Source organism: Scyliorhinus torazame, chromosome 20, assembly GCF_047496885.1.
Source record: "Scyliorhinus torazame isolate Kashiwa2021f chromosome 20, sScyTor2.1, whole genome shotgun sequence".
Taxonomy (NCBI): Eukaryota; Metazoa; Chordata; class Chondrichthyes; order Carcharhiniformes; family Scyliorhinidae; genus Scyliorhinus; species Scyliorhinus torazame.
In genome coordinates, this window is record NC_092726.1 from 10,516,025 (window position 1) to 10,538,215 (window position 22,191).

At 49.1% G+C, this 22,191-nt stretch overlaps 1 protein-coding gene across 3 annotated transcripts in view; it reads left to right on the forward strand.

Annotated features, from left to right (window-relative positions):
• Nucleotides 1-20,978: 20,978 nt before the first annotated feature.
• LOC140396862 (netrin receptor UNC5D-like) overlaps nt 20,979-22,191 on the forward strand; it is a 523,350-nt gene continuing 522,137 nt past the window's right edge. For all 3 annotated transcript variants that reach the window (XM_072485654.1, XM_072485652.1, XM_072485653.1), the window contains exon 1: nt 20,979-21,229. Coding sequence is in view for 2 of the 3 variants with exons in the window: in XM_072485652.1 (XP_072341753.1) it covers nt 21,142-21,229 (88 nt within the window). In the remaining variant the exon portion in view is untranslated. The remainder of the gene's footprint in view (nt 21,230-22,191) is intronic.

A 22,191-nucleotide genomic window follows, 5' to 3' on the forward strand; every position in this document is an offset into this window, starting at 1 on the left:
TCAGGTTTATGTCAGCTACGTTGAACCCAAGGATAAGGCACTGCTGATTGTGCTGTTCAGCTCAATGTCCTTCACAATCAGCCATGTGTGATTCACAAAATGTCAAAGAACTGTGTGTCAAACAAGATTCAATTGTTTCGGGTTATGAAGCAAATCGATAAATGAAAAGCTGGCAAGTTCTTTTTGCAGAATTGGGAACAATCAACCAAGAGCCATAATTCCTGACATGGCAATCCATTGGAGTCTTGAACACAGGCACAGTTTCTTCTTGCTGTGAGCTGTAATTCTGTGCAGCAAACTACTGCCAATCACAATGAATGCAGAATCCATTAAAACTTGCAAGAGGTAAATGGGGAAGTCCATGAACAGTAAGCATCAGAAGAGGACAAAGAAGCATACAAATAAAATGTCCAGGATTAACCTGGATGTTAAACCCAAGGGCAAGGCAGCCTGCCTTTCCTCTCCAATAGCGAATGGTGTTCAGGGGCTGCATTAGAATTCAATGATGCTGTGATGACCTCCAGCAGAGAGCAGAAGAGTTTCGACTGGGCATGAGGTCATGGTAGAAGAGCTGATATTAACTGTCAGCGATGGAGCTCAGCCGATGGAAGTGGTTCGGACACCGCCCATTTAACATCATACAGTGACATTTGAAAGCAGATCTAGAATGATTCAAGAGCTCCAGGTGGACGATCAGAAACATACATAATGGACCTGAAAGGTATAACATTGAGGATGGACATGGTGCTTCAGCAAGATGAGTAATAACCTCATGCAGAGAAGATGGCTAATGTGAAAACTGAAAAATTCCACGTTGTCTCAAAGTAATTTTTTAGAATTTAACTGTGGTGTACCTGGCTCATTGACCAGAGCCACATCCCCCATAGATTTCCTGGTGGTTTAAAGATAAGGATTTAATGCTTGCACCACCACAGCCTTGGTTCAATTTATAATCCAGGAAATAAACTTTTTTGCTGTCAAAATGATCAGGGGTCTGGGCAGAGCAGAAGTAGGGGAAAATGTTTCCATTAGTGGCCAGGTAGACCAGAAGAGGACACCAATTTAAGGCGAAAGGCAAAAAAAAAACACGACCTGAGGAAGAAACTTATTTATGCAGACAGTGGTGCACTGTCTGAGCGTGTAGTGGAGCAGGATTCAGCCATGGCTTTCAAAGAGAAATTGGATAATCACCTGAAGAGGAAGGGGGCGTGGTAAGTTGGACTCAGTGAGTTGTAAGGGCTGGCCCCGGACACAACGGGCTGAATGGCTGCTTCCTGCGGCACACCCATTCCACCATTTACCCATTTGGAATGCACAAAAAAAACGCTTTGAATGCAACAGTGAGAAAATAAATCCCATTTACATAACATCTCACCATCTCCTCAGGCTGCCCCACAGCCAGTGAATTATTTTTGAAGTATAACACCAATCACACGTGGGCATCTGCTGTTGACACACTTCCAGAATCAAAGAAGAAACAGTGAGGTACTTCCTCACCTGAATGGGTATAACTTGCTATAATGTGAAGAAAGATGTGACGACTTTGGAGGATGCCCCAAATATTTTCATGAAGACTTTAAACAAAATAAAATGTTTATTAAACAACAAAACACATCACAAGAAAGTCAGCTGGAGTTGCACTTAATAGCTGCACACAGTGGGCGGGATTCTCTGGTTCTGCGGCACGCCATTCGCTAGCGGCTGGATTCTACCTTCCCGCCGCTTATCAAAAGGATTTACCATTGTCACCACTCCATGCCACCATGAAACCTGCTGGTGGGAATGCGCTGCCAGTGGGAAAAGTGAATCTCAACGACCGGAGAATTCGGCCAGTAACTTTCAATTTCCCAAGTTCCGAAACCCTCTATTTTTCCAACTTCAGAATTAAGCCTCCCCAAACAATATCCCTTAGGTTCTAAAACTATTGGCAAAATCTTGCATTGGTTACCACACCAGGCACTGATATCTTTTGGAGTTGCTTCCGAATTAGGATAGGTAAACTGGTTTCTCAAACAGGCTTTTCTTGAAGCACAGCTTGTTGGGAGTTGACACAGCTTCCTGCTGTGGGCCCTATTCACAAAAACAGAAAGCTTGCATCGGGTGCACCCTGATATACTTGTGGTATTTTTAAAAGATAAGCTCGCAGAGAATAAAGGTACAAACAAACAAGAGCTTTATTGGAAAGGTGTTTCCTCGACCGGATAGAAGGATTGAGTGCCCCTTTTTCCGTGCAAACGGCAGATGATGTCATCAATATGTCACATGTTCGGACTCTCAAAGTGACCTTATTCTAACGAGGAAATACATGAAAACAAAACAATACTGGTTTCCCTTTTCATCTTTCCTTAACTGAATGAATCTTCTCAAAAATCACACACAATTACCTTCTGACATCTTTTTGTTTTAAATACTTTTATGAGGGTATTTGCAAGTTTTTATAACAATAACAGTGACATAAACATGGTACAATAAGCATTTCCACCCCCATCCCAATCTTCACCCCCCCCAAATAGGAAAAAAAATCAGTCTGTCCCCGCCTCCCTCCCCCGCACTTTTGGAATTCTGCTTCTGCTGACATTTTAATTTTCCCAGAGAAAGTCGACGAACAGCTGCCATCTCCGGGGGAACTCTACCATTGACCCTCTTTAAGGCAAACTTTATTTTCTCGAGATTGTGAAACCCAGCCATGTCACTAACCCAGGTCTCTGAACTCGGGGGCTTTGAGTCCCTCCACATTAATAAGATCCATCTCCGGGTTACCAGGAAGGCAAAAGCCAAGACGTCGGCCTCTTTCGCCCCCTGAACCCCCGGCTCTTCCGACACTCCAAAGATCGCCACCTCCGGACTTGGCACCACCCGTGTTTTGAGTACCGTGGACATTGCCTCAGTGAAACCCTGCCAAAACCCTCTAAGCTTTGGGCATGCCCAAAACATGTGGACATGATTTCTTGGGCTTCCTGCGCACCTCGCACACCTGTCCTCGACCCCAAAAAACTTGCTCATCCGGGACACCGTCATACCTTCGAACATCTTTACTTCCACCTTTGACATTCTATCCTCCATTGTTGCCAACTTGTCTGAGGTACACATCTGTTTACAGTATGACCAACATATGAAAACACTTATCAACTTATCAAAGCACTCATTCCTCCAGCCCAGCCAACCTGTCTCTACTACAGTTTCCATTTTTAAACAGTTTGTTTTTTTTAAAACATACAACCATCAGGACACATTCCCAATTACTGGAATTCCTTTTGCGGGATTCTCCATCGGCAGGATCCTCTGCTTCACTGGCAGTGCACACACGCCCATGGGTTTTCCAACGGCATGGGATGGCCACATGCTGCCGGAATGGAGGATCCCACTGCTGACAGGAGGGGGGGGGGGGGGGGGCAAAAAATGGGGCTGGCAGGATGGAGAATCCCACACCTTGCTTTTCATTTTAGTGATTTCCCGACAATATTCCCAAACAGCTGCAGTCCTTCTTCTTCGAGGCTTGCAGGTTTGGGATGTGCTGTCAATCCTGGCTCTGGGTCACTGTCCGTGTGGAGTTTGCACATTCTCCCCTTGTCTGCACGGGTTTCACCCCCACAACCCAAAGATGTGCAGGGTAGGCGGATTGGCCAGTCGTTTGAGGTCCACCAACAAAACAGAAGAAAGGAAAACAAACTGAGGGACAAAGCAAAAAAGGGCTGCTTCTGTTAGGCGCACTGCCCAAACATAACATAACAAAGATCAACGGAAACTTAAAAAACATCAAATAAGAGTGCAGTTAAAGGGGTCAATAAAGCATCCCAACCCCTGCGGTGCCCACCGGGCACGGAAGGCCTCGATGGCGCCCGTGGACATCGCATGCTCCCTTTCCAGTGACACCCGGCCATTAATGTAGCCGCGGAAGAGGGGCAGACAGTCTGGACGGATGACCCCCTCAGTTTCCCACTGCCTGGACCTATAAATGGTGCGCTTCGCCAGGCCCAGGAGCAGGTCCACAAGGAGGTCCTCTGCCTTCCCCGCCTCTCTCCGCACCGGGTGCCTGTAGATCAGGTGTGTGGGGCTGAAGTGCAAACAAAACTCCAGCAAAAGATTGGTTAGAAAATTAAAAAGGGAGTGCAGCCTAAATCATTGTAACATAGACATGGTCCACAGACTCCACAAGGCTGCAAAAATGGCAGGCTTCTTGGGAGTCCGTGAACCGATGCAATCGGTGATTGTACGGCACTGCTGCATGCAACACTCGCCACCCCAGGTCCCCAAGATTGAGGGGGAGGACTCCTCCATAGAGGGACCTCCAGTAGGGACCTCCGCCGCCGGACGGCAACAAGGCACGCCATGGCGTGTCCGGACGACAGGCGAGGGTAAGGAGGTGAAGGGTGTGCAGCGGCAGCCCGTACAGGAAACCCCTCCACGCAGTGCGAAAAGGCATGGAGGGTATTTCCGTGAGGTGGCTAGGATTGTGGGGCACTAGCCCCCGAGGGAGGTTTCGGGGCCTGGGACCAATGTGGAATTCTGTCCGGGCAGGGGTTCGCCCAGACGAGATACCACCAGACACCTGCGCGTCCTCCAAACCACAAGTGCCATCAGGTCCGAGCACGACCGTTTTGAATTCTCGGATGGAATTGGCCGTGAGCCGGATGTCCACCGCTACACGTTGTGCTAACTCATAGGGTGTCATCCAGCCCACTGCTCCGCCACCCAGCATGTCCCCGATCCTGGTCACCCTGGCAGCCACAGCTCACTCCTCTGCCAGCCACTCAAAATGGTATTGGTGGAGGTGCGGATTCCTGAGCAGCGGCTCCCTGACGACAGCCACCACTCCTGACCGGGGTGGGGGGGAACTGCGGCGCGAGGCGACCATGTTCCAGACTTTGAACAAGTCCTGGTAAAAGACGGGCAACGCCTGCAGAGGGGAACGAAGACCCTGCAGATCTATGAACAGGAGCTGCACGTCATAATTCAGGCCGTGCACCTGGCGGAAGAAATGTGTCGCCAGGGCACACTATCGTGGAGGGGGCTCAACGTAAAGGTATCGTTGCAGGGTCTGAAGGCGGATGATCACCACCTGGGTGTGAAGGCACACCAGCGTCTGGCCGCCCTTCCTTAGCGGGAGACTCAGAACCTCAGCAGTGACCCAGTGCAGTCTCTTGTCCCAGAAGAACTCTACGAGCATTCTCTGGATCTTTTTGACAAAGTCAGGGGGAGGGGTCAAGGTGACCAGCCGGTACCACAACATGGAGGCTATCAGCTGGTTTATGACGAGAACTCGACCCCTGTAAGACAGCACTCGGAGCAGTCCTGTCCAGCGTGCCAAGCGAGCGGCGACCTTGGTCTCCAGCTCCTGCCCGTTAGCCGGCCAGGATTCCTCAGCCGGCAAAGATGGACTCCCAAATAGGGGAGGCTGGTCCTGCTCCAGGTGAAAGGCCTGAGCTCCTCTGGGAGGGGGTCCATCTGCCACGGACCAACCGGGAGTCCGGAACATTTGGCCCAGTTGATCCTGGCAGAGGATGCGTCGGAGTACACAGCCTGGCATTCTCGCACCCTCCGCAGGTCAGCAGGGTCAGTGAACATAAGGAGCACATCATCAGCGTAAGCTGAAAGGACCACCACAATGCCTGGCCTGCGCAGACGCAGCTTCCTCCGCAGGAGGCGCAGGAAAGGCTCCACACAAATAGAATAAAGTTGGCCAGACAAAGGGCAACCCTGACGCACTCCTCTCTCAAAGCGAAAGGGCGCCGTCAGAAACCCGTTAACCTTAACGAGACACTCTGCGGCAGTGTACAGAAGTCGGATCCGGGCGACAAATTGTGTCCCAAACCCGAATGCTTGCAGAGTCCTGAATAAATATTCGTGATCCACCCTGTCGAAAGCCTTCTCCTGATCAAGGGACTGGAAGGCACTCGACATACCAGCCCTCTGGGAATGATGGACCAGGTCCCGGACCAGATGAATGGTGTCATGGATTGTGCGGCCCGGGACCGTGTAGGACTGATCAGGGTGGATCATGTGGTCCAGCACGGTGCCAAAGCGCAAACTCATTGCCTTGGCGAAAATGTTGTAACCTGTGCTGAGGAGGGAGACTGGACGCCAGTTTTTAAGGTGGCGGAGATCCCCCCTCTTTGGCAGCAAGGTAATGGTGGCTCTGCGCCATGAGAGGGACATCTCCCCGGTTGCGATACTTTCCCCTAGGACCCCCACATAGTCACTCCCCAGGATGTTCCAGAATGCCCTGAGGAACTCCACGGTCAGCCAGTCCAGCCCTGGGGTTTTGCCCCTGGACAGGCTGTCGAGGGTGCCGGTCAGCTACCCCAGGCTTATATCAAACCTACCGACGCCCTCTGGGCCGACCTGCGGCAGGTCCTCCCATAAAACTTCTGCAAGCATCCTCACTGGACGGATCCGGAAAGAAGAGAGCTCTGTAGAAGCTTCGGATTTGGGTCCAAACCTCCTCTGGATCCGAGACGAGGGACCCGTCGTCGGCCAGCAGCGTGAGGAGCTGCTGACGTACCCAGCGCCTTTTTCCCAGCGAGTAGAAGATGGGGGAGACACGGTCCATGTCCATAAGGATCTGGATCCGCAACCTGACAGACGCGCCCCAGGACCCGACAAGTTACAGGTCCTGCAGCGCGGCCTTCTTCTCTCTGTACACCAGCCGCGGGCCGGGTCTTCATCGGGCTGAGCGAGACGTGACTCCAGGTTGAGCGCCTCCTTTTCCAACTACTCGACCCTGGATTTCCACCTCTTTGTCGACCCCCATGCATACTCCTGACAGAAGGGACACACGTGAGTCTTGCCCACGTCCCACCATAGCCTCAAGGAGGGGAAGCCTCCCCACTTCCTTCTCCAGCCGGTCCAGAAGTGACGAAACGAGCCCAGGAACCGCTCGTCCTCCAGCAGCAGGTTGTTAAAATGCCAGTACGCGAACCGTGACTGAGAGACAGGGCGAGCCCCGCCCACACAAGAAGGTGGTCCGAGCACGGCACCTGCTGCACAGAGGGCGTCAGGACATGGGGCAGGTACGCCCTTGAAATGTAGAGGCGCTTGATTCTGGACGCTCCAACCCCTGGCCTCCCAAAAGTGAAGACGCTGGAGTCAGGATGGAGAGTCCGCCAGACATCCACCGAGTCAAAGAACCCGACCAGGTTCCTTAATTTCACTACTGCACGAGAGCTGCACTGGGTACCAAGGTGGTCCTTTGTCCCGAGGGTGCAATTAAAATCCCCCCCCCAGGACGATGCACTCGCCCCCGCGATGGTGCCAAGGTGAGTGGACACTTGTTCGAAGAAAGTCGTCTGCTGCTGGCCAGCGTGGGGAGAGTAGACATTCACAAAGTGAAGTATCTCGACCCCCTCGGGGACCGTCAAGTGCAGCAACCGGCCTGGCACTGGCTTATTGACCCCCAGGATCTCCGGCTGAAAATGTGGGGCCAACAAGATAGCTACCCCGCCTAAATGTGAGGTTAGGTGACTCATGTAGACCACCCCCCCGCCACTCCAGGAGACATGTGGCTTTGTCTCCAGGGCGGTGTGGGTTTCTTGAAGGAAGCACGGCGCATACTTCCCGTCCCGGAGGACCGAGAAGTTCTGGAACCTGCGGAGCGCGTCCCTGCTGCCGTTAATGTTGAGGCTGGCTATGTCAGTAGTAAAGTGCTACCTCCACCTTTTCAGTGCTCAGAAGGAGCAGAGGAGCGTGGGCCCCTCTGTGACCTCAGGAGTCCGGTGAGCAAAGATTTCTGCCAGCGCTGCTCAGAAGCGTCCGCGTCTCCCGCCTCTTTAACGTCGGTGCGAGAAGACTGGATAAGCAGCGCTAAGTCCGACCACCGGTCGAGGGCTAGCTGCGCTCGGTTTCGGCGACCGCGATTTGCACGCATAAATCCCGGAGTTCCCCTTGGGGGATGAGAGGTGACTCAGTGTCGGCAACGAGGGAGTCCACCATCTCGCTGCTGATGGACCCAAAATTATCCAATTGAGGGGGAGGGGCCGGCGGTGCCACTCGCAGCCACCTTGGTGTCAGTGGTGGCTTTGGAAGCGGGGTAGTTCTTCCGCACGTGCCCCACCTTCTTGCAGGCGTGGCACCGCACGCCATCTGCAGACCAGAAGATGCAGAAGTTCTCCCCAAGATGGGATACCTCGAATCCCCTCTCTAATACATCCTCCCGGGCCAAGCGGATGAAAGCCTGGAGCAGATGTGCCTGAGGGGGGCGTCCTTCAGGCCGAGAGGGAGCGGTGCCACCTCAGAACGACTTTCCCGTACATTTGAGAGGCGGCCACAATGGCCGTGGGGCAGACAACCTCAGCCATCGCGCGAACGCACGCCTCTATGGTGACGGTGGGGTGAGCGTAGCACTTTACCCCCAGCTTTCGGGTCAGCAACCAGAAAGGTGGTTGGGCTGCGGTAGCAGTTGAGGCTGAGGAGGCTACCACCCCCGCATAGGTGGCACTGGTCAGCCCTGCCACTGGCGTAGGTGGAGTGGCCACAGGGCAAGTGCCACGCCCACCCCAATGTGGCCTTTGTCGTGTTGGAATTTAATTGACGAAATAGATAGTGGGAAAGGGGTTGTCAGGGGAAGGGCGAGGTGGAATGACGTACTCTCTTCCGTGGAAAGTATAAAGGGGAGCAAAGCAGGGAAGGGAAGAGAAGAGAGAACAAGGAGCACTGTTGGAGGAGGTCAGCAACACAGGAGGGTGGGGCACCGTAGATGGAATGGTGCCCGAGGTGAGAGACTCCTGAGACTCTGGGTGAAGCTGGAGGGTGGGAGGATTGGGGATCTTCAGCCCAGGAGGGTGCCCAGCAAAAAAAAAAAACAGTCCGTGCTCCCACCCTAGGTCACCACACTGAGGTAACTGACGCTGGTTTAAAGAAGTCTTCAGCCCAAGTAGGGCTCAGCAAAATACAGTCTGTGCTCCACCCTAGAATGACCACCCAATGGAACCGATCCCCTCCCTGCTGGTGTAAGGGATCTTCAGCCTGGGAGGGGCCCAGCAAACAAACAGTGCAAAGGGGCTTTCCTCCCACCTTGTTTTGCAGCCACCTTCCTGTTGTTGTTGTTATTGTTGTTGTTGTTGTTCCTTCCTTCCTTCCTTCTCTCCTCCCTCTCTCCGTCCTGCAGGCAAGTCAGCAACAGAGACAGAGAGCAGCTGCAGCCACTCTAGGTGGATTGGCCACGCGAAATTGCCCCTAAATTGGAAAACAAAAAATAATTGGGTCCTCTAAATTTATTTTTAAAAAGTACCTTTCAGGTTTCTTTTCTTTAGCAAAATTTAAATAGAGAAGAATGAGGGCAGTATCATGGTATTAGGTTACTTGGTAAATCTTGTACCAATTTAAAAAATAGTCCCGCAGGCACGTGGTGTTCACTTACCAGAGCAATGCAGAGGAAAGCAACAAAAATCATCTCTATTGTAAGAGAGATAGCACTGAGGAATGAACAGGTAAGCTAAAGTTGTTCAGCCTCAGAGGGAATGGGTGCCATTCTTGACTGGGTTCAAGCACCAACATGTTTGCGTACCGAACCTAACCTGGCACTGCAGTGCTTTACTGAGTGGCTGTGTCATAGAATTTACAGTGCAGAAGGAGGCCATTCAGCCCATCGAGTCTGCACCGGCTTTGGAAAGAGCACTCCACCCAAGGTCCACACCTCCATCCTATCCCCATAACCCCACCCAACAGTAAGGGCAATTTTGGACACTAAGGGCAATTTATCATGGCCAATCCACCTAACCCGCACATCTTTGGACTGTGGGAGGAAACCGGAGCACCCGGAGGAAACCCACGCACACACGGGAAAAGGTGCAGACTCTGCACAGACAGTGACCCAAGCCGGGAATCGAACCTGGGACCCTGGAGCTGTGAAGCAATTGTGCTATCCACAATGCTACCGTGCTGCCTGTGCTATCCACAATGCTCCTTAGGATGAGATGTTGTGCATCTCCATATGGCTGTTTTGGTGGATGGCAATGAGTTCCCAGCACGATTGTAACAGGTAGAGAAAGTTCTCTTTGTCCGAGTCCAGATTCCTCCCTCCACCCTGACTGCTCATTCACCGATTGGCGATTTACTGTCCACAGGGGGACTTGAACCCTTTTGATTGCTTGTTTATTATTAATTCCTCAGAGCTAATCTTTCTTGTGCAAGAGATCTTTTTTTGTTGCTATCCTCTGCAGTGCCTCTAGTAAGTGGAAGACCATTTGCTGACGGGATTATTTTTTAATTTGTCGGAAAAATTCTGAGATGAAAATAGAAGTTTTTAAAGTTTGTGTATGTTACTTCCTTGTTTACTGAACAGTGATAGATATTCGTGAAGAATAAACATACTGAAGAACATTATATGCGGGTGTTGCCAGGCACTTTTTAAACTAGATTAGTCCATGTGACCAGCGCGGTTTCATCATACCAACAGTAGTGACTGAAGGAGGCCATTCAGCCCATCGAGTCTGCACTGGCCCTTGGAAAGAACACCCCACTTAAGCCCACACCTCCACCCTATCCCTGTAACCCAGTAACCCCACCCAACCTTTTCCAGACGCTAAGGGCAATTTAGCATTGCCAATCCACCTAGCCTGCACACCTTTGGACTGTGGGAGGAAACCAGAGCACCCGGAGGATACCCACGCAGACACGGGGAGGACGTGCAGACTCCGCACAGACAGTGACCTAAGCCAGGAATTGAACCTGGGACCCTGAGCTGTGAAGCAACTGTGCTATCCACTTTGCTGCCCATGTGACTGGTCAGTAATTTCTGCCAGACTACGCCGCCACAGGGGGTCTGGTGTTTTTAAAACTACCACACAAAGTGTTAATGTTTCCTAAGGAGATGAGGTGGGAAAGGGGGTGGTTGAGTGAGGAACAAAAAAATATTTTGAAATCTTTGTAAATACTAAGACGTCTGTCTCCACATAGAAAGTGCATTGAGGTGGAGTTCTACAAATTGTCTTAAAAATCAGTGAATGTAATGCTTAATTTGCCAGTTCTGCTTCCCTTCAATTTCACTGAATGCCAATTGTGAGGTTTAATTTTAACGAGCCACAGTTGGCCTGCATTAAAAAGCCCCTGAGCTCTGCTGGTTGTCGGCATGTACTGGGTCTGTACCAAATTCCACACAGCAGCACATCATACACAGCGACATCTAGCTGGATGATTTTCAGATAATAGTTTACAATGTCTTTAAATTATTGCTGCAGTGTCTTCAGTGACAAAAGGGGAAAACCAGAAGCAGCTGCAAAAAAGTGCCGAGTGTTCCCTTTGATCGGAAGAGAAGTGCGCTCATCTGTGACATGCTGGCACCACAATGGCATTGCCTGTTTGTCAAAAGCTTAATTTACATGGTGTCAGGTGGAATCAGTGTGCAAATTCAAAGCACATATTATGGTTCGATTCAGAACACAAGCCGAGAGGGGAATGAGGCAGGTTACTCATCAAATTGGACTATTACATGTGATTTTAGTTTGATTTACTGAAGCAAAAGACTGTTCCATTCCTCCTGACTGACATCAAATACACAAACTGGTGACAATATATGATAGATTCAGTATTTGGAATATTTAAACATATCCCCTGTTTTTAACAGAAGTGGTTTACTCTGAAATTAACCAGCAAAGAAATCTATATGTATGATGTGAGTACATTTTATTACTGTTATTTCTTGGGTTAAACTGTCCCTCCTTGGGCCAGGACTTTGGATGGTATTTAGTCTTTTTTTTTCTCATGCGTGGTGAGGTCCAATTGGGGTCAATTAGCCAATGACGGATTGTGTTGCTAGTGGGGTTGGATCACGGAGCTGTTGAGAGGTTTGTTGTGTGGAGAGGTTTGGCCAGCGTATAGCCTTTTGAGACGCTGTTCGGAGGAGGGTGGAGGTTGTGTCTCTCTGATTACCCTTTCGTCTGGGAAAATTGTCAACTTTGTGGGATTGGATGGCGGTCTTGAAACAAAATGTCTGTGTGGTTGCTTACAGAACAGGGCACTTCACCACACTAAGCTTCCTCAGCTCCCCATGCAGCCCACAAGCTGCTCACTCTTAAACATCCAGGGTTCTTTTGTCCACCTGGTTCTGGCGAGGTGTGTTCAGTCCTATTCTACAGGTGCATTTTCATTGTGAGGAAAAGATGGTGGTGAATCTAGAGTCCCCAAAGCTCTCCACCCCTGGGATTATTCCTGAATGATTTCTGGGCCTCTTGTGGAATAATTGATAGAGATTTATTATAGTTACTCAACAAATGTGTTAGCACTGTCTGTTGATGGTACATTTAGTTTTACAATCGCACATCTACCACATCTCCTTCACAAACCTCTGGAAAAGATCTTTCGGACTGAATGTGTCATTTGCACTGGTGGCCTGAAGGGATGTCGGCATAGTTTCAAAATTCCTCGCCTTGCCAGTTCATTCTGATGACTGAGAATGTAGCGGACAGGATGCATACTGAACCCAAGACTTCTCATGGTGAGGCTATAAAAGCTTGCCACGATCAAGCCCAAGTGTAAATAATCTCTGAGGAAATATTCGAGAAGCTTTAGCTTTGCGGTCTAGGGAGACAGTGAGAGGAGATCTCCTTAATGGGATTCAGAACATATTCAAAGGTGCAGATAAATTGAGTTTTTCCTTGAAGTAACCCTGGAAGATAGGACCAGAAGATATGAATATACTTAAGTGAAAAGTAAATTTAAAATAGTCATCGGGAATAAATTCCTTACTCATTGAGATATGTTTAGAATCTGCTTCAGAAAGCAAAGAGCATTGGTTTCTTTGTAATAAAATTGAATGGTGTGGTGGGAGAGGAGTGAAATTCAATGAGCTGAATAATTATTTTACATCTGTTTTCTCCTATGTTTAATATATTCAACACCTCTGGGGGCACTTGTCCCCACTGTGCTGCGCCCAACGCCAATCCTATACCATTGGCGTCAAGCAGTTTGCCATTCTCCAGGTTCCCTCCCAATGAGATCAGGATCTCATCCAGAAAGGGCGTGCATGATCGCTACATCCTGGGGCACTTGAGATCCCCGGTGTCTTCGAGGACCATCCCAGGATGATGAGTTGGCTTGTGGGTGACAAGGGATACAAGCTGAGGTCATGGCTGATGATGCCAGTGCGGAGGCCTGAGACTGAGACAGAGACCCGTTACAATGAGGCTCTCGATGCCACCCATTCTGTCATTGAGTGGTGCATCAAGCTGCTAACAAAAGCGGTTTCACTGCCTGGACCGCTCTGGCGGTGCTTTGCTGTACAGCCGTTAGAAAGTCTCCTGTTTTGCGGTAGTCGGCTGTGCCCTCCACAACCTGGCACAGCAGTGGAGCAACATGCTGGATGATGAGGAGGAGCAAGAACTGGAGGATGAGCCCAAGGACCTATAGGATGGAGGACTGGTGGCGGCAAGGGTCCAACAAGTCAGGAAGACCAGGGAGGCCCTCATAGTCCCTAGATTCGTAAAAGATTAAGCTCTACACCCCAATCACAACACACGGCTCCTTGCAGAAGAAAGATGGGAGAAGGCTCGACTGGAACATAAAGAACAGCATGGATTTGTTGGGTCGAATGGCCTGTTTCTGCCATTTGTCTTGTGTAATCCTATGTATTCGGATGTTTCTTCAAATAATGTAAGAACAATGGGCGAACTGAATTGACCATTCAGTGCCAGATAATCTCTTTCACATGACTGGGCTCCACGCAGACCTGGAGCATCATTGAACACTCTTATCGCTGCCTTCGCCCAATGGCAGATTGCATGTCCACAACGTAATGCTGTCGGTTCCTTCCTCACTTTCCGACTGCAACCGGTTCCTCCGGTGCAGGAACTACAGGCCTCTCAGTGGACTGCACTTACGAGAGAATAGTGCCTCTTGTGTCTGTATCTCTGTTTACGTGGAGAAAGCAACAGGAGCAAATCAGCCAGTGAAAGTACAACAGCTGGATTTTACTAGCAGCCTGTGTGGCAGTGTGATTGTTTGTTTTGAAGCGTAGGAGAGTGACATGTTTGCAGTATCGATGTAAATGCTTTACATCACCAAATAAAACCCAACAGACTGTGTTTCGACAGGACACGTGGGAGGAAAGTTCTCACTCCATATTCCAGTGATCTGGGGAAATATTTTAAAATAAAGTAAAGCCCAACAGGGAAAAACAATTCATAATTTCAGAATAACAGGAAGGGGAAATAATTGAAAAATTGCAAAACCTCTCCCTGAAATTTGTGACTCCCATTCTGAGATTATCCGCTACAATATGCATTCAAAGCCAGCAACATTTTATTCACACTGGCTGCCTGTGATCTTCACTCTTGTCGTCAGGAGAGAGATAGATCTGCGCACATCGCGTCCGCACTCTCAGATTTCCGTTCGCGGATGGTGAATTTTAAGCATTTTAAGAGTGCAAGTGAGAAAGTTCACACCATCAAGACGCTAGCTGTCAGAGAGAAAAGGGGCAGGAAAGAACAGGCTTGCATTCAGAAAGTGCCTTTCGCAACCTCAGGATGTCCCGAAGTGTTTTGCATCCAATGAATATTTTTTGAAGCATGGTCATTATTGTGAAGCAGAAAGCAATGGCAGCTAACTTGTACACAACGAGGTCTCACCAGCAGCAAGGTCCAGATCATCTGTTTGCTTTCTGTCCTGTTGGTTGTGCGATTAAACGTTGGTCGAATCCACTCTGCTCACCTTTGAAAAGGTACATGGGATCTTTCACACCAGCTTGAAAGAACAGATGGCGTCAGTTTAATGCTTCATCTGAAAGACAGTGCCCTTTGACAGTGTGAGGCTGTCTCAGTCGCAGTCTTGAAATGTCAGTCTCAATTTGGTGCTCAAACCGCTGGAGTGAAAGTTGAACTCCCAACTTTCTGATAGGAGCCAAGTGTGTGACCCACTTGGTGCTTGGGGCGAGTTTAGGAAATGTCCATGAAATGTACCTGATAGTCTCAGAACCTTTTAAGGTGCACTGGAGCTGGGTTCCATGTCGTGCCAAATCGAAGTAGAGTGAGATCTTAAGGCAATCACACACAGCTGTACTGTGGAAGTGTCAGATAGCCTTTGCACGCCCATTTTCACTTTGGCGGCTCTTTACCATCTGTTATTTCACCTGGATTAATTTCATAGGATCATAGAATTTACAGTGCAACAGGAGGCCATTCGGCCCATCGAGCCTGCACTGGCCCTTGGAAAGAGCACCCCCCCTTAAGGCCAACCCTCCACTCCATCCCCATAACCCCACCTAACTTTTTTTGCACACTAAGGGCAATTTATCATGGCCAATCTACCTAACCTGCACATCTTTGGACTGCGGAAGGAAACCGGAGCCCCCGGAGGAAACCCACGCCGCCACGGGGAGAATGTGCAGACTCCGCACAGACAGTGACCCAAGCTGGGAATCAAACCTGGGACCCTACAGCTATGAAGCAACTGTGCTAACCACTGTGCTACCGTGTTTGAATTTTTTTTTTAAGTTTAAAAAGTTGGCGAAGCATCCAATATTGTATTTGACTTATTTATCTCGTGGCTACACTGTTGTGCCAGTTTTGTCTAGTTGGTGTAGGCTTTGCCCTCTAGCCCTCACCCCCCACCCATTCTCTATGCCCCCTTCATTATCTCATGTCAACTCCCATCTCCACCCACCTCCATGACCACTCACAGCTGCCATGCCATATCATATCCACTGTATCACTTCCATAGCCACTCATCTCGTATTTAGCCACTCATCCAGTATTCACAGTAGGCGGATCTCAAGAACCATGTAAAGATGAAGAAAATATGAACTTCCAACAATCTAATAGAGCTCTCACTCATGTGCACATGGTATAGAAAAACTCCCATTCAAAGATTTTAAATTCCCATAAGTAGTCAATCTGCTATAAAACAACAACCAGACATCAATTCAGTAACCACATTTAATATACGAGTCCTTTAGTTGAGTAGACTCTTAAAACTCAACAGTTTCAAGTGCATTTGGAACTTTTGAAACTCAACCAAACATTCATAATGGGTTTAGCTGTAATATCAACCCTCGGGAAATTTCAGCAATAAATTCTATTGAAAGTGAGGGATATATTGTAATGATTTTTTAACCTACACCAGGTGGCCAGTCAATCAAAGCAGTCCAGCAGCTTTTTAAAAAAATACTCTGACAATGGCATCCTATTTTCATGTTTAAAGGGATGTGGATTTAAATAACTCCAGATAATGACACTGAAACAGACCTATCCATCCTTCAAGAGTATTGACCTTTTTCCCCTTAAATCTGTGACTCTCACTCCGAGTTAAAATCCTTGGTAAAGTGAAATAGGATATGTTTGAACTCAGCATGAATTTCAAATTTCCCTGCTGTTATTTTGCTGAGAAAGCATCTGGTAAAGAAATAAACTGGAATTAGTTTGTCGTCAACAGATGTTATACTTGACTTTGTGAATAAACCTAAGTGCAGAATACTTTTCCCTTTCACACAGTTTCTCCCCCAGATAGGTGGAAACTGGTTCTGATACATGTACCCAAACCTTTCTCCAATTCGTAACAGATGCTATTGATCCTAACGAGAGCATGCACTCAATTGCCACAGCATTTGCAACATTAATTTACATAGAATTTACAGTGCAGAAGGAGGCCATTCGGCCCATCGAGTCTGCACCAGCTCTTAGAAAGAGCACCCCACCCAAGTCCACACCTCCACCCAATCCCCATAACCCAGCAACCCCACCCAGCACCAAGGGCAATTTTGGACACTAAGGGCAATTTAGTATGGCCAATCCACCTAACCTGCACATCTTTGGACTGTGGGAGGAAACCGGAGCACCCGGAGGAAACCCACGCACACACGGGGAGGATGTGCAGACTCCGCACAGACAGTGACCCAGCGGGGAATCGAACCTGGGACCCTGGAGCTGTGAAGCAATTGTACTAATCATCAGGCTACCTGCTGCCCTACTGAGTTTTGTTTTTCTGTCTGATTCACACCCTGCCAGTAAAAATATTATCTGCTGTAAATGGACTTCTGCACCTGCTTCCCACCTACCCTTTTTAAAAGCCACCAAATGTGGCCCAACTTGAAAACCTGTCCTGTCCTGTTACGATTGGGTTAGAAACCAGTACCTTTTGTTCAATGTAGAAAACGTTTTAAATCCAGTTCCCCACTTGGATAATAAAACCAAAATATACCATTGTTTTAAACAAACAAAGTAAACTTTAGTATAAAACTAAGAGAGGGTGGCATGTGGTGCAGTGATTAGCACTGGGGCTGCGGCGCTGAGGACCTGGGTTCGAATCCCGGCCATGGGTCACTGTCCGTGTGGAGTTTGCACATTCTCCCCTTGTCTGCGTGGGTTTCACCCCCACAACCCAAAGATGTGCTGGTTAGGTAGATTGGCCACGCTAAAATTGCCCCTTAATTCAAAAAAATATATAATTGGCTACTCTAAATTTAAAAAAAAAGAAAAGTAACACAATTTACAATATCTACCTTTATGTTCATTCTGCATGTTAGAGTAAAAGATAAATGTGAATTAACAGGAAAACTGTGATCAAACACACCACACGGCACATCAAATGGCAGATGCTACCAAGACAGGCCTCGTGAATTTCTCAGCAACCCAGATGTCAGTGACTATTGTTTGTTAGAACATTTCAGGGTAGCACGGTAGCATTGTGGATAGCACAATTGCTTCACAGCTCCAGGGTCCCAGGTTCGATTCCGGCTTGGGTCACTGTCTGTGCGGAGTCTGCACATCCTCCCCGTGTGTGCGTGGGTTTCCTCCGGGTGCTCCGGTTTCCTCCCACAGTCTAAAGATGTGCAGGTTAGGTGGATTGGGGTTGATAAATTGCCCTTAGTGTCCAAAATTGCCCTTAGAGTTGGGTGGGGTTACTGGGTTATGGGGATAGGGTGGAGGTGTTGGCCTTGGGTAGGGTGCTCTTTCCAAGAGCCGGTGCAGACTCGATGGGCCGAATGGCCTCCTTCTGCACTGTAAATTCTATGGAAAGCTCTGCCTCCCTCAGGAGAGATTTCAACTCTTAATTTTCAAAGATCTAGCCTCTGCATTCCCTCAAAAGTCACTCTGACTGACTGCCTCAATGACTGCTCACCTCCCGATGGTTCAATCTCTCCTCATGAGACTGTATTCCTCCACTGGATGCACAAAGTTGCACCCCACTCTTAATTTTTGGTACAATTCCATCTACTTTGCAAACTGCTAGCTTAATTACATGACACTGCCCAGGGTTTCTCGGAACTCCATTTACCAGCTGCACCGGTCTGTAACTTACTTTCAATGCTTTTTGAGTCCTAACTCTCTCCAGCATAGAACCTGTGACTTTTGCCACCATCTCGCTTCCCCTGGACTTCTCCTGAGACATAATTGTCTGGAGCCTGCTCGCAGCTCTCAGGGCATCTCCGTGAGCTGCAAACATGGGCAGCACGGTAGCACAAGTGGCTAGCACTGTGGCTTCACAGCGCCAGAGTCCCAGGGTCGATTCCCCCCTGGGTCACTGTCTGTGCAGAGTCTGCACATTCTTCCCTGTGTGGGTTTCGTCCGGGTGCTCCGGTTTCCTCCCACAGTCCAAAGATGTGCAGGTTAGGTGGATTGGCCATGATAAATTCCCCTCAGTGACCAAAAGGTTAAGGAGGGGTTTTTGGGTTACCGTGACAGGGTGGAAGTGAGGACTTAAGTGGGTCGGTGCAGACTCGATGGGCCGAATGGCCTCCTTCTGCACTGTATGTTCTATGTTCTAAACCACAAGAGAGCCAAACTGCAACCTCACCCGTATTCCCCAACAAACACCCAGATAAATTGAATCCAGATAACCTTCTTGGGGTCTACCCATCTCCACAACAGCACACGGTCTTTCAGGGTTCACTGAATGCTTTCAACTGAATTTAACTCTCACTCCCAAAACAAAACATCTCTCTGGACTGCACTTCTTTGCAAGCAGTGTTGACATCACGTCTGCACCTCTCCAGCAGGTAAGCCCATCTGCTATTTTTTAGGATGTTATCCTTTTAGCTGTTAACCCTTTTACGCAATATGGTCCCAACCTTTTAAGTAATAAGACTCCAAAATGCTTTGGTTGCAATTCTCATATCTTTTACAATTAATCTTCCCGGAACCAAACATTACGTCTGAAATAATAACACGAGCCATGAACCAGGCATTCATCACATTCCCACTGGCTGCATTCCAGCTCTGTAGAGGAATCCAGTCAGTCTTATTTCCCTGCTCTGCCCCCATAGTCATGCAGGTTTATGTCCTCAAGTACTCATTCAATTCCCTTTTGAAATCACTCATCAGGTGATGGTGAGCCATCTTTTTGCACTGCTGCAGTTCATGTGGTGGAGGTACACCCACAGTGCTGTTAGGGAGGGAGTTCCAGGATTTTCACCCAGTTACAGTGAAGGAGCTGCAATATATTTCCAAGTCAGGATGGTGTGTGGCTTGGAGGGGAACTTGACGTTGCTGGTGTTCCCATGCACCTGTTGCCCTTGTCCTTCTAGATGATCGTTTCTGTGGATTTGGAAGCTGTTGCCGAAGGAGGCTTGATTAGTTGCTGCATAGGATCTTGCATATGGTACACACCGCACCACTGTGCGACAGTGATGGAGGGAGAGAATGATGAAGGTGGTGGATGGGATGTCAAACAGTTTGCAGTTATCAGTTATCCTGGATGGTGTCGAGCTTCTTGAGTGTTGTTGGGAGTTGGAGGCAAATGGAGAGCATTCCATCACATTCCTGACTTGTGGTTTGTAGGCGGTGGACAGACTTGAGGGAGTCAAGAGGCGAGTTACTCTGCAGAATTCCCAGCCTCTGATCTGCTCTTGTGGCCACAGTATTTATATGGCCCGTTCAGTTTGTTTTTTGGTGAGATGTTAAATTTAGGCCCTGTCTACCCTCTCATGTGTTTTGCAAATGACACTATTGCGAAAGAGTATGTTGGCTCTGGTCACCTGTCCAATCCCCCCCCCCCCCCCCCGCCAAAAAAAAACAATGCCATACAAATAGATTAACTGGCCATCGCCAAGTTGCTTGCCGTGTGCGCATTTGCTGCTGCATTTCCGACTTTACAACACAGAAAGAGCTTCAGACGTCCTTCACTGGTTTTAAAGTGCTTTTGATGTCTTGTGATCAAGCAAGGCGGTATTTAAATGTAAGTGTTTCTTCCCTGGTGTTGATCGAGGGAGGCATGCTGGCCATTTTCATTGGGGGCATCACCCCTTCCTTTGGTGCCCAGAAACCTTTCTACTTCCACCTGAACAGCCAAATCAGACCTCGGTTTAACATCTCATTAGAGGGATGTTCCTCAGAGACACCACTGGTAGCAAAAGTAGCTCGAGTTGTGTGATTGATCCTCCTACCTTCTGACTCAGAGAGAGGTGAGACAAAGTGCCGCTGTGTAATACGCACGGTGTAACATTAATTACCAATCCAGTCACTGCCATGCTAACTCGACTCAACTAGTGCAGTACACAATGTTCATCGTGAACTAAAGGGTTGTAATACGGTGGTTACACCAGCCTGGCTTACTTTATTGATTCTGATATGTATTTTGTCCGGAGCGAAAGAGCACCTCGAGTAATGATGCACCGTCTACTCTGACCGGTCTTGTCACCTCGCCTGAGTGGGGTTCATGTTGTGCACGTTGAAAATCTGACACTTTCCATCAAAAAATGTAAATTCCATCACCATTCATAATTAAAAGAATGTTTTTCAAAATAAATAAATAGGTGGCTGATTGTTGTGAGTGGCAGTGTCCTTTTTGAGGTGAGGTTTCAGGGATGGGTCGCGGCGCCGGGGCGAATGCAACAGGTTTCAGCTAAGCGGAGAGACACAGAAAAGGACAGAGAGCAGCAGCTCCTGCAGCCCGGCTGCTGCAGACAGCCGGGCCGGCGCCAGGCCCCTCCCACACACACTCCCATTGGCTGCCCGCTGTCTGAATGTTCCACCTATGGAACGCCGATACCTGCAGCGCGCCGCTGATTGGAGGAGCCGTCCGTCCGTCAGGCTGGACCCCCGCCCCGCCAAAAAAAAGCGAGGGAGAAGCCGGGCGAGGCGAGCTCGCTGGCTGGTTGGCCGGATGGAGTCCCGACTTTGGGCAGGGGGAAGAAGCCGCCGCCGCTGCCTGCCGGACCGCCGTCAGAGTTCAAGCAGCTGCGGGGTTTGAGGAGCTTTTCCCGCTTCCGAGGGAGCCATGAGGAAACTGCTGTCGGGATGCTGCTGCTGGTGGTGGTGCTGGCTGCTTCCCGGGGCTATCTGCGCCACGAGTCGAGGCGAGAAGGGTAAGAAGAGAAAGGGGGTGAATTGTCGCTTGTTCCCCTCCTCCTGCTGGTTGGCAGTGCAGTGCAATGTGAAGCGTTGCTCTCCCGGGGACCTGTCTCCCCTGGCAGAGATGAGTGTCTGTGTGCGAGGTCCGGACAGAAGTGACAGCCACTAAGTTCATGGCAAGAGCAAAGAGTGGCAGCCTGCACCTGACCCGAAATTCACGCTCAACTTTCCAGCTAGCGCTCACCAGTTTGTGCCCTCTTATTCATCAGATTTCTGTCCTGACACTGAACTGATTCACTTGTGTCACCGCAGCCTGACTCGTCCCAGTCTGCATGCAGTTAGTTGTCAAACTGAGGGGGGTGATGCCAGGTGGGGAACGGATGCCCAGCCGAGGCAGTCCTCCTGTATCTGAGAGGCTGGCAGTGGCCGGGGGCGAGCAGTCTGCGGAATGAATGGGGACTGAAAGGCTGTGAATTGGGCAACGTGAACACAGCCTCTGTTTTTCACTGCCCGCTATTTCTCTGTATTTGTCTGCTGCAGGACACTGCATCGATTTTTCAATGACTGGATCGCAGTGACCGAGAGGCTGTGTTGCGAACAGCTCCTGTCACCTTGTTTTAAAGAAACCGTTCCGTGGCAGCAGTGTCAATCTTCAATGACTGTTTTGGGAGCAGACTTTGCAAGTCCCAACCCGAAGCCAAAAGCGAACCCCCGGTTCAGCACTACTCCTTGACTTCAAAGTTGCCCTCCATTGAGTTATTTCAGTGTAACACTTATATTACATTTTGAACAGTACTCCCAGCAAGCAAAATTCAAGGTCGATTATCAGATTTTTTTTGGGGGGGGGGGGGAGTACCAGTTTGAGAAGTTTGTGAAAAGATCACTTTGCCGCTCCCTTTTTGGTACTATTAAGATACTTGGTTTTTTTTTTGCGCATTGTCATCTCACAATTAACTCTTGACAGCCGGGTAAGGCA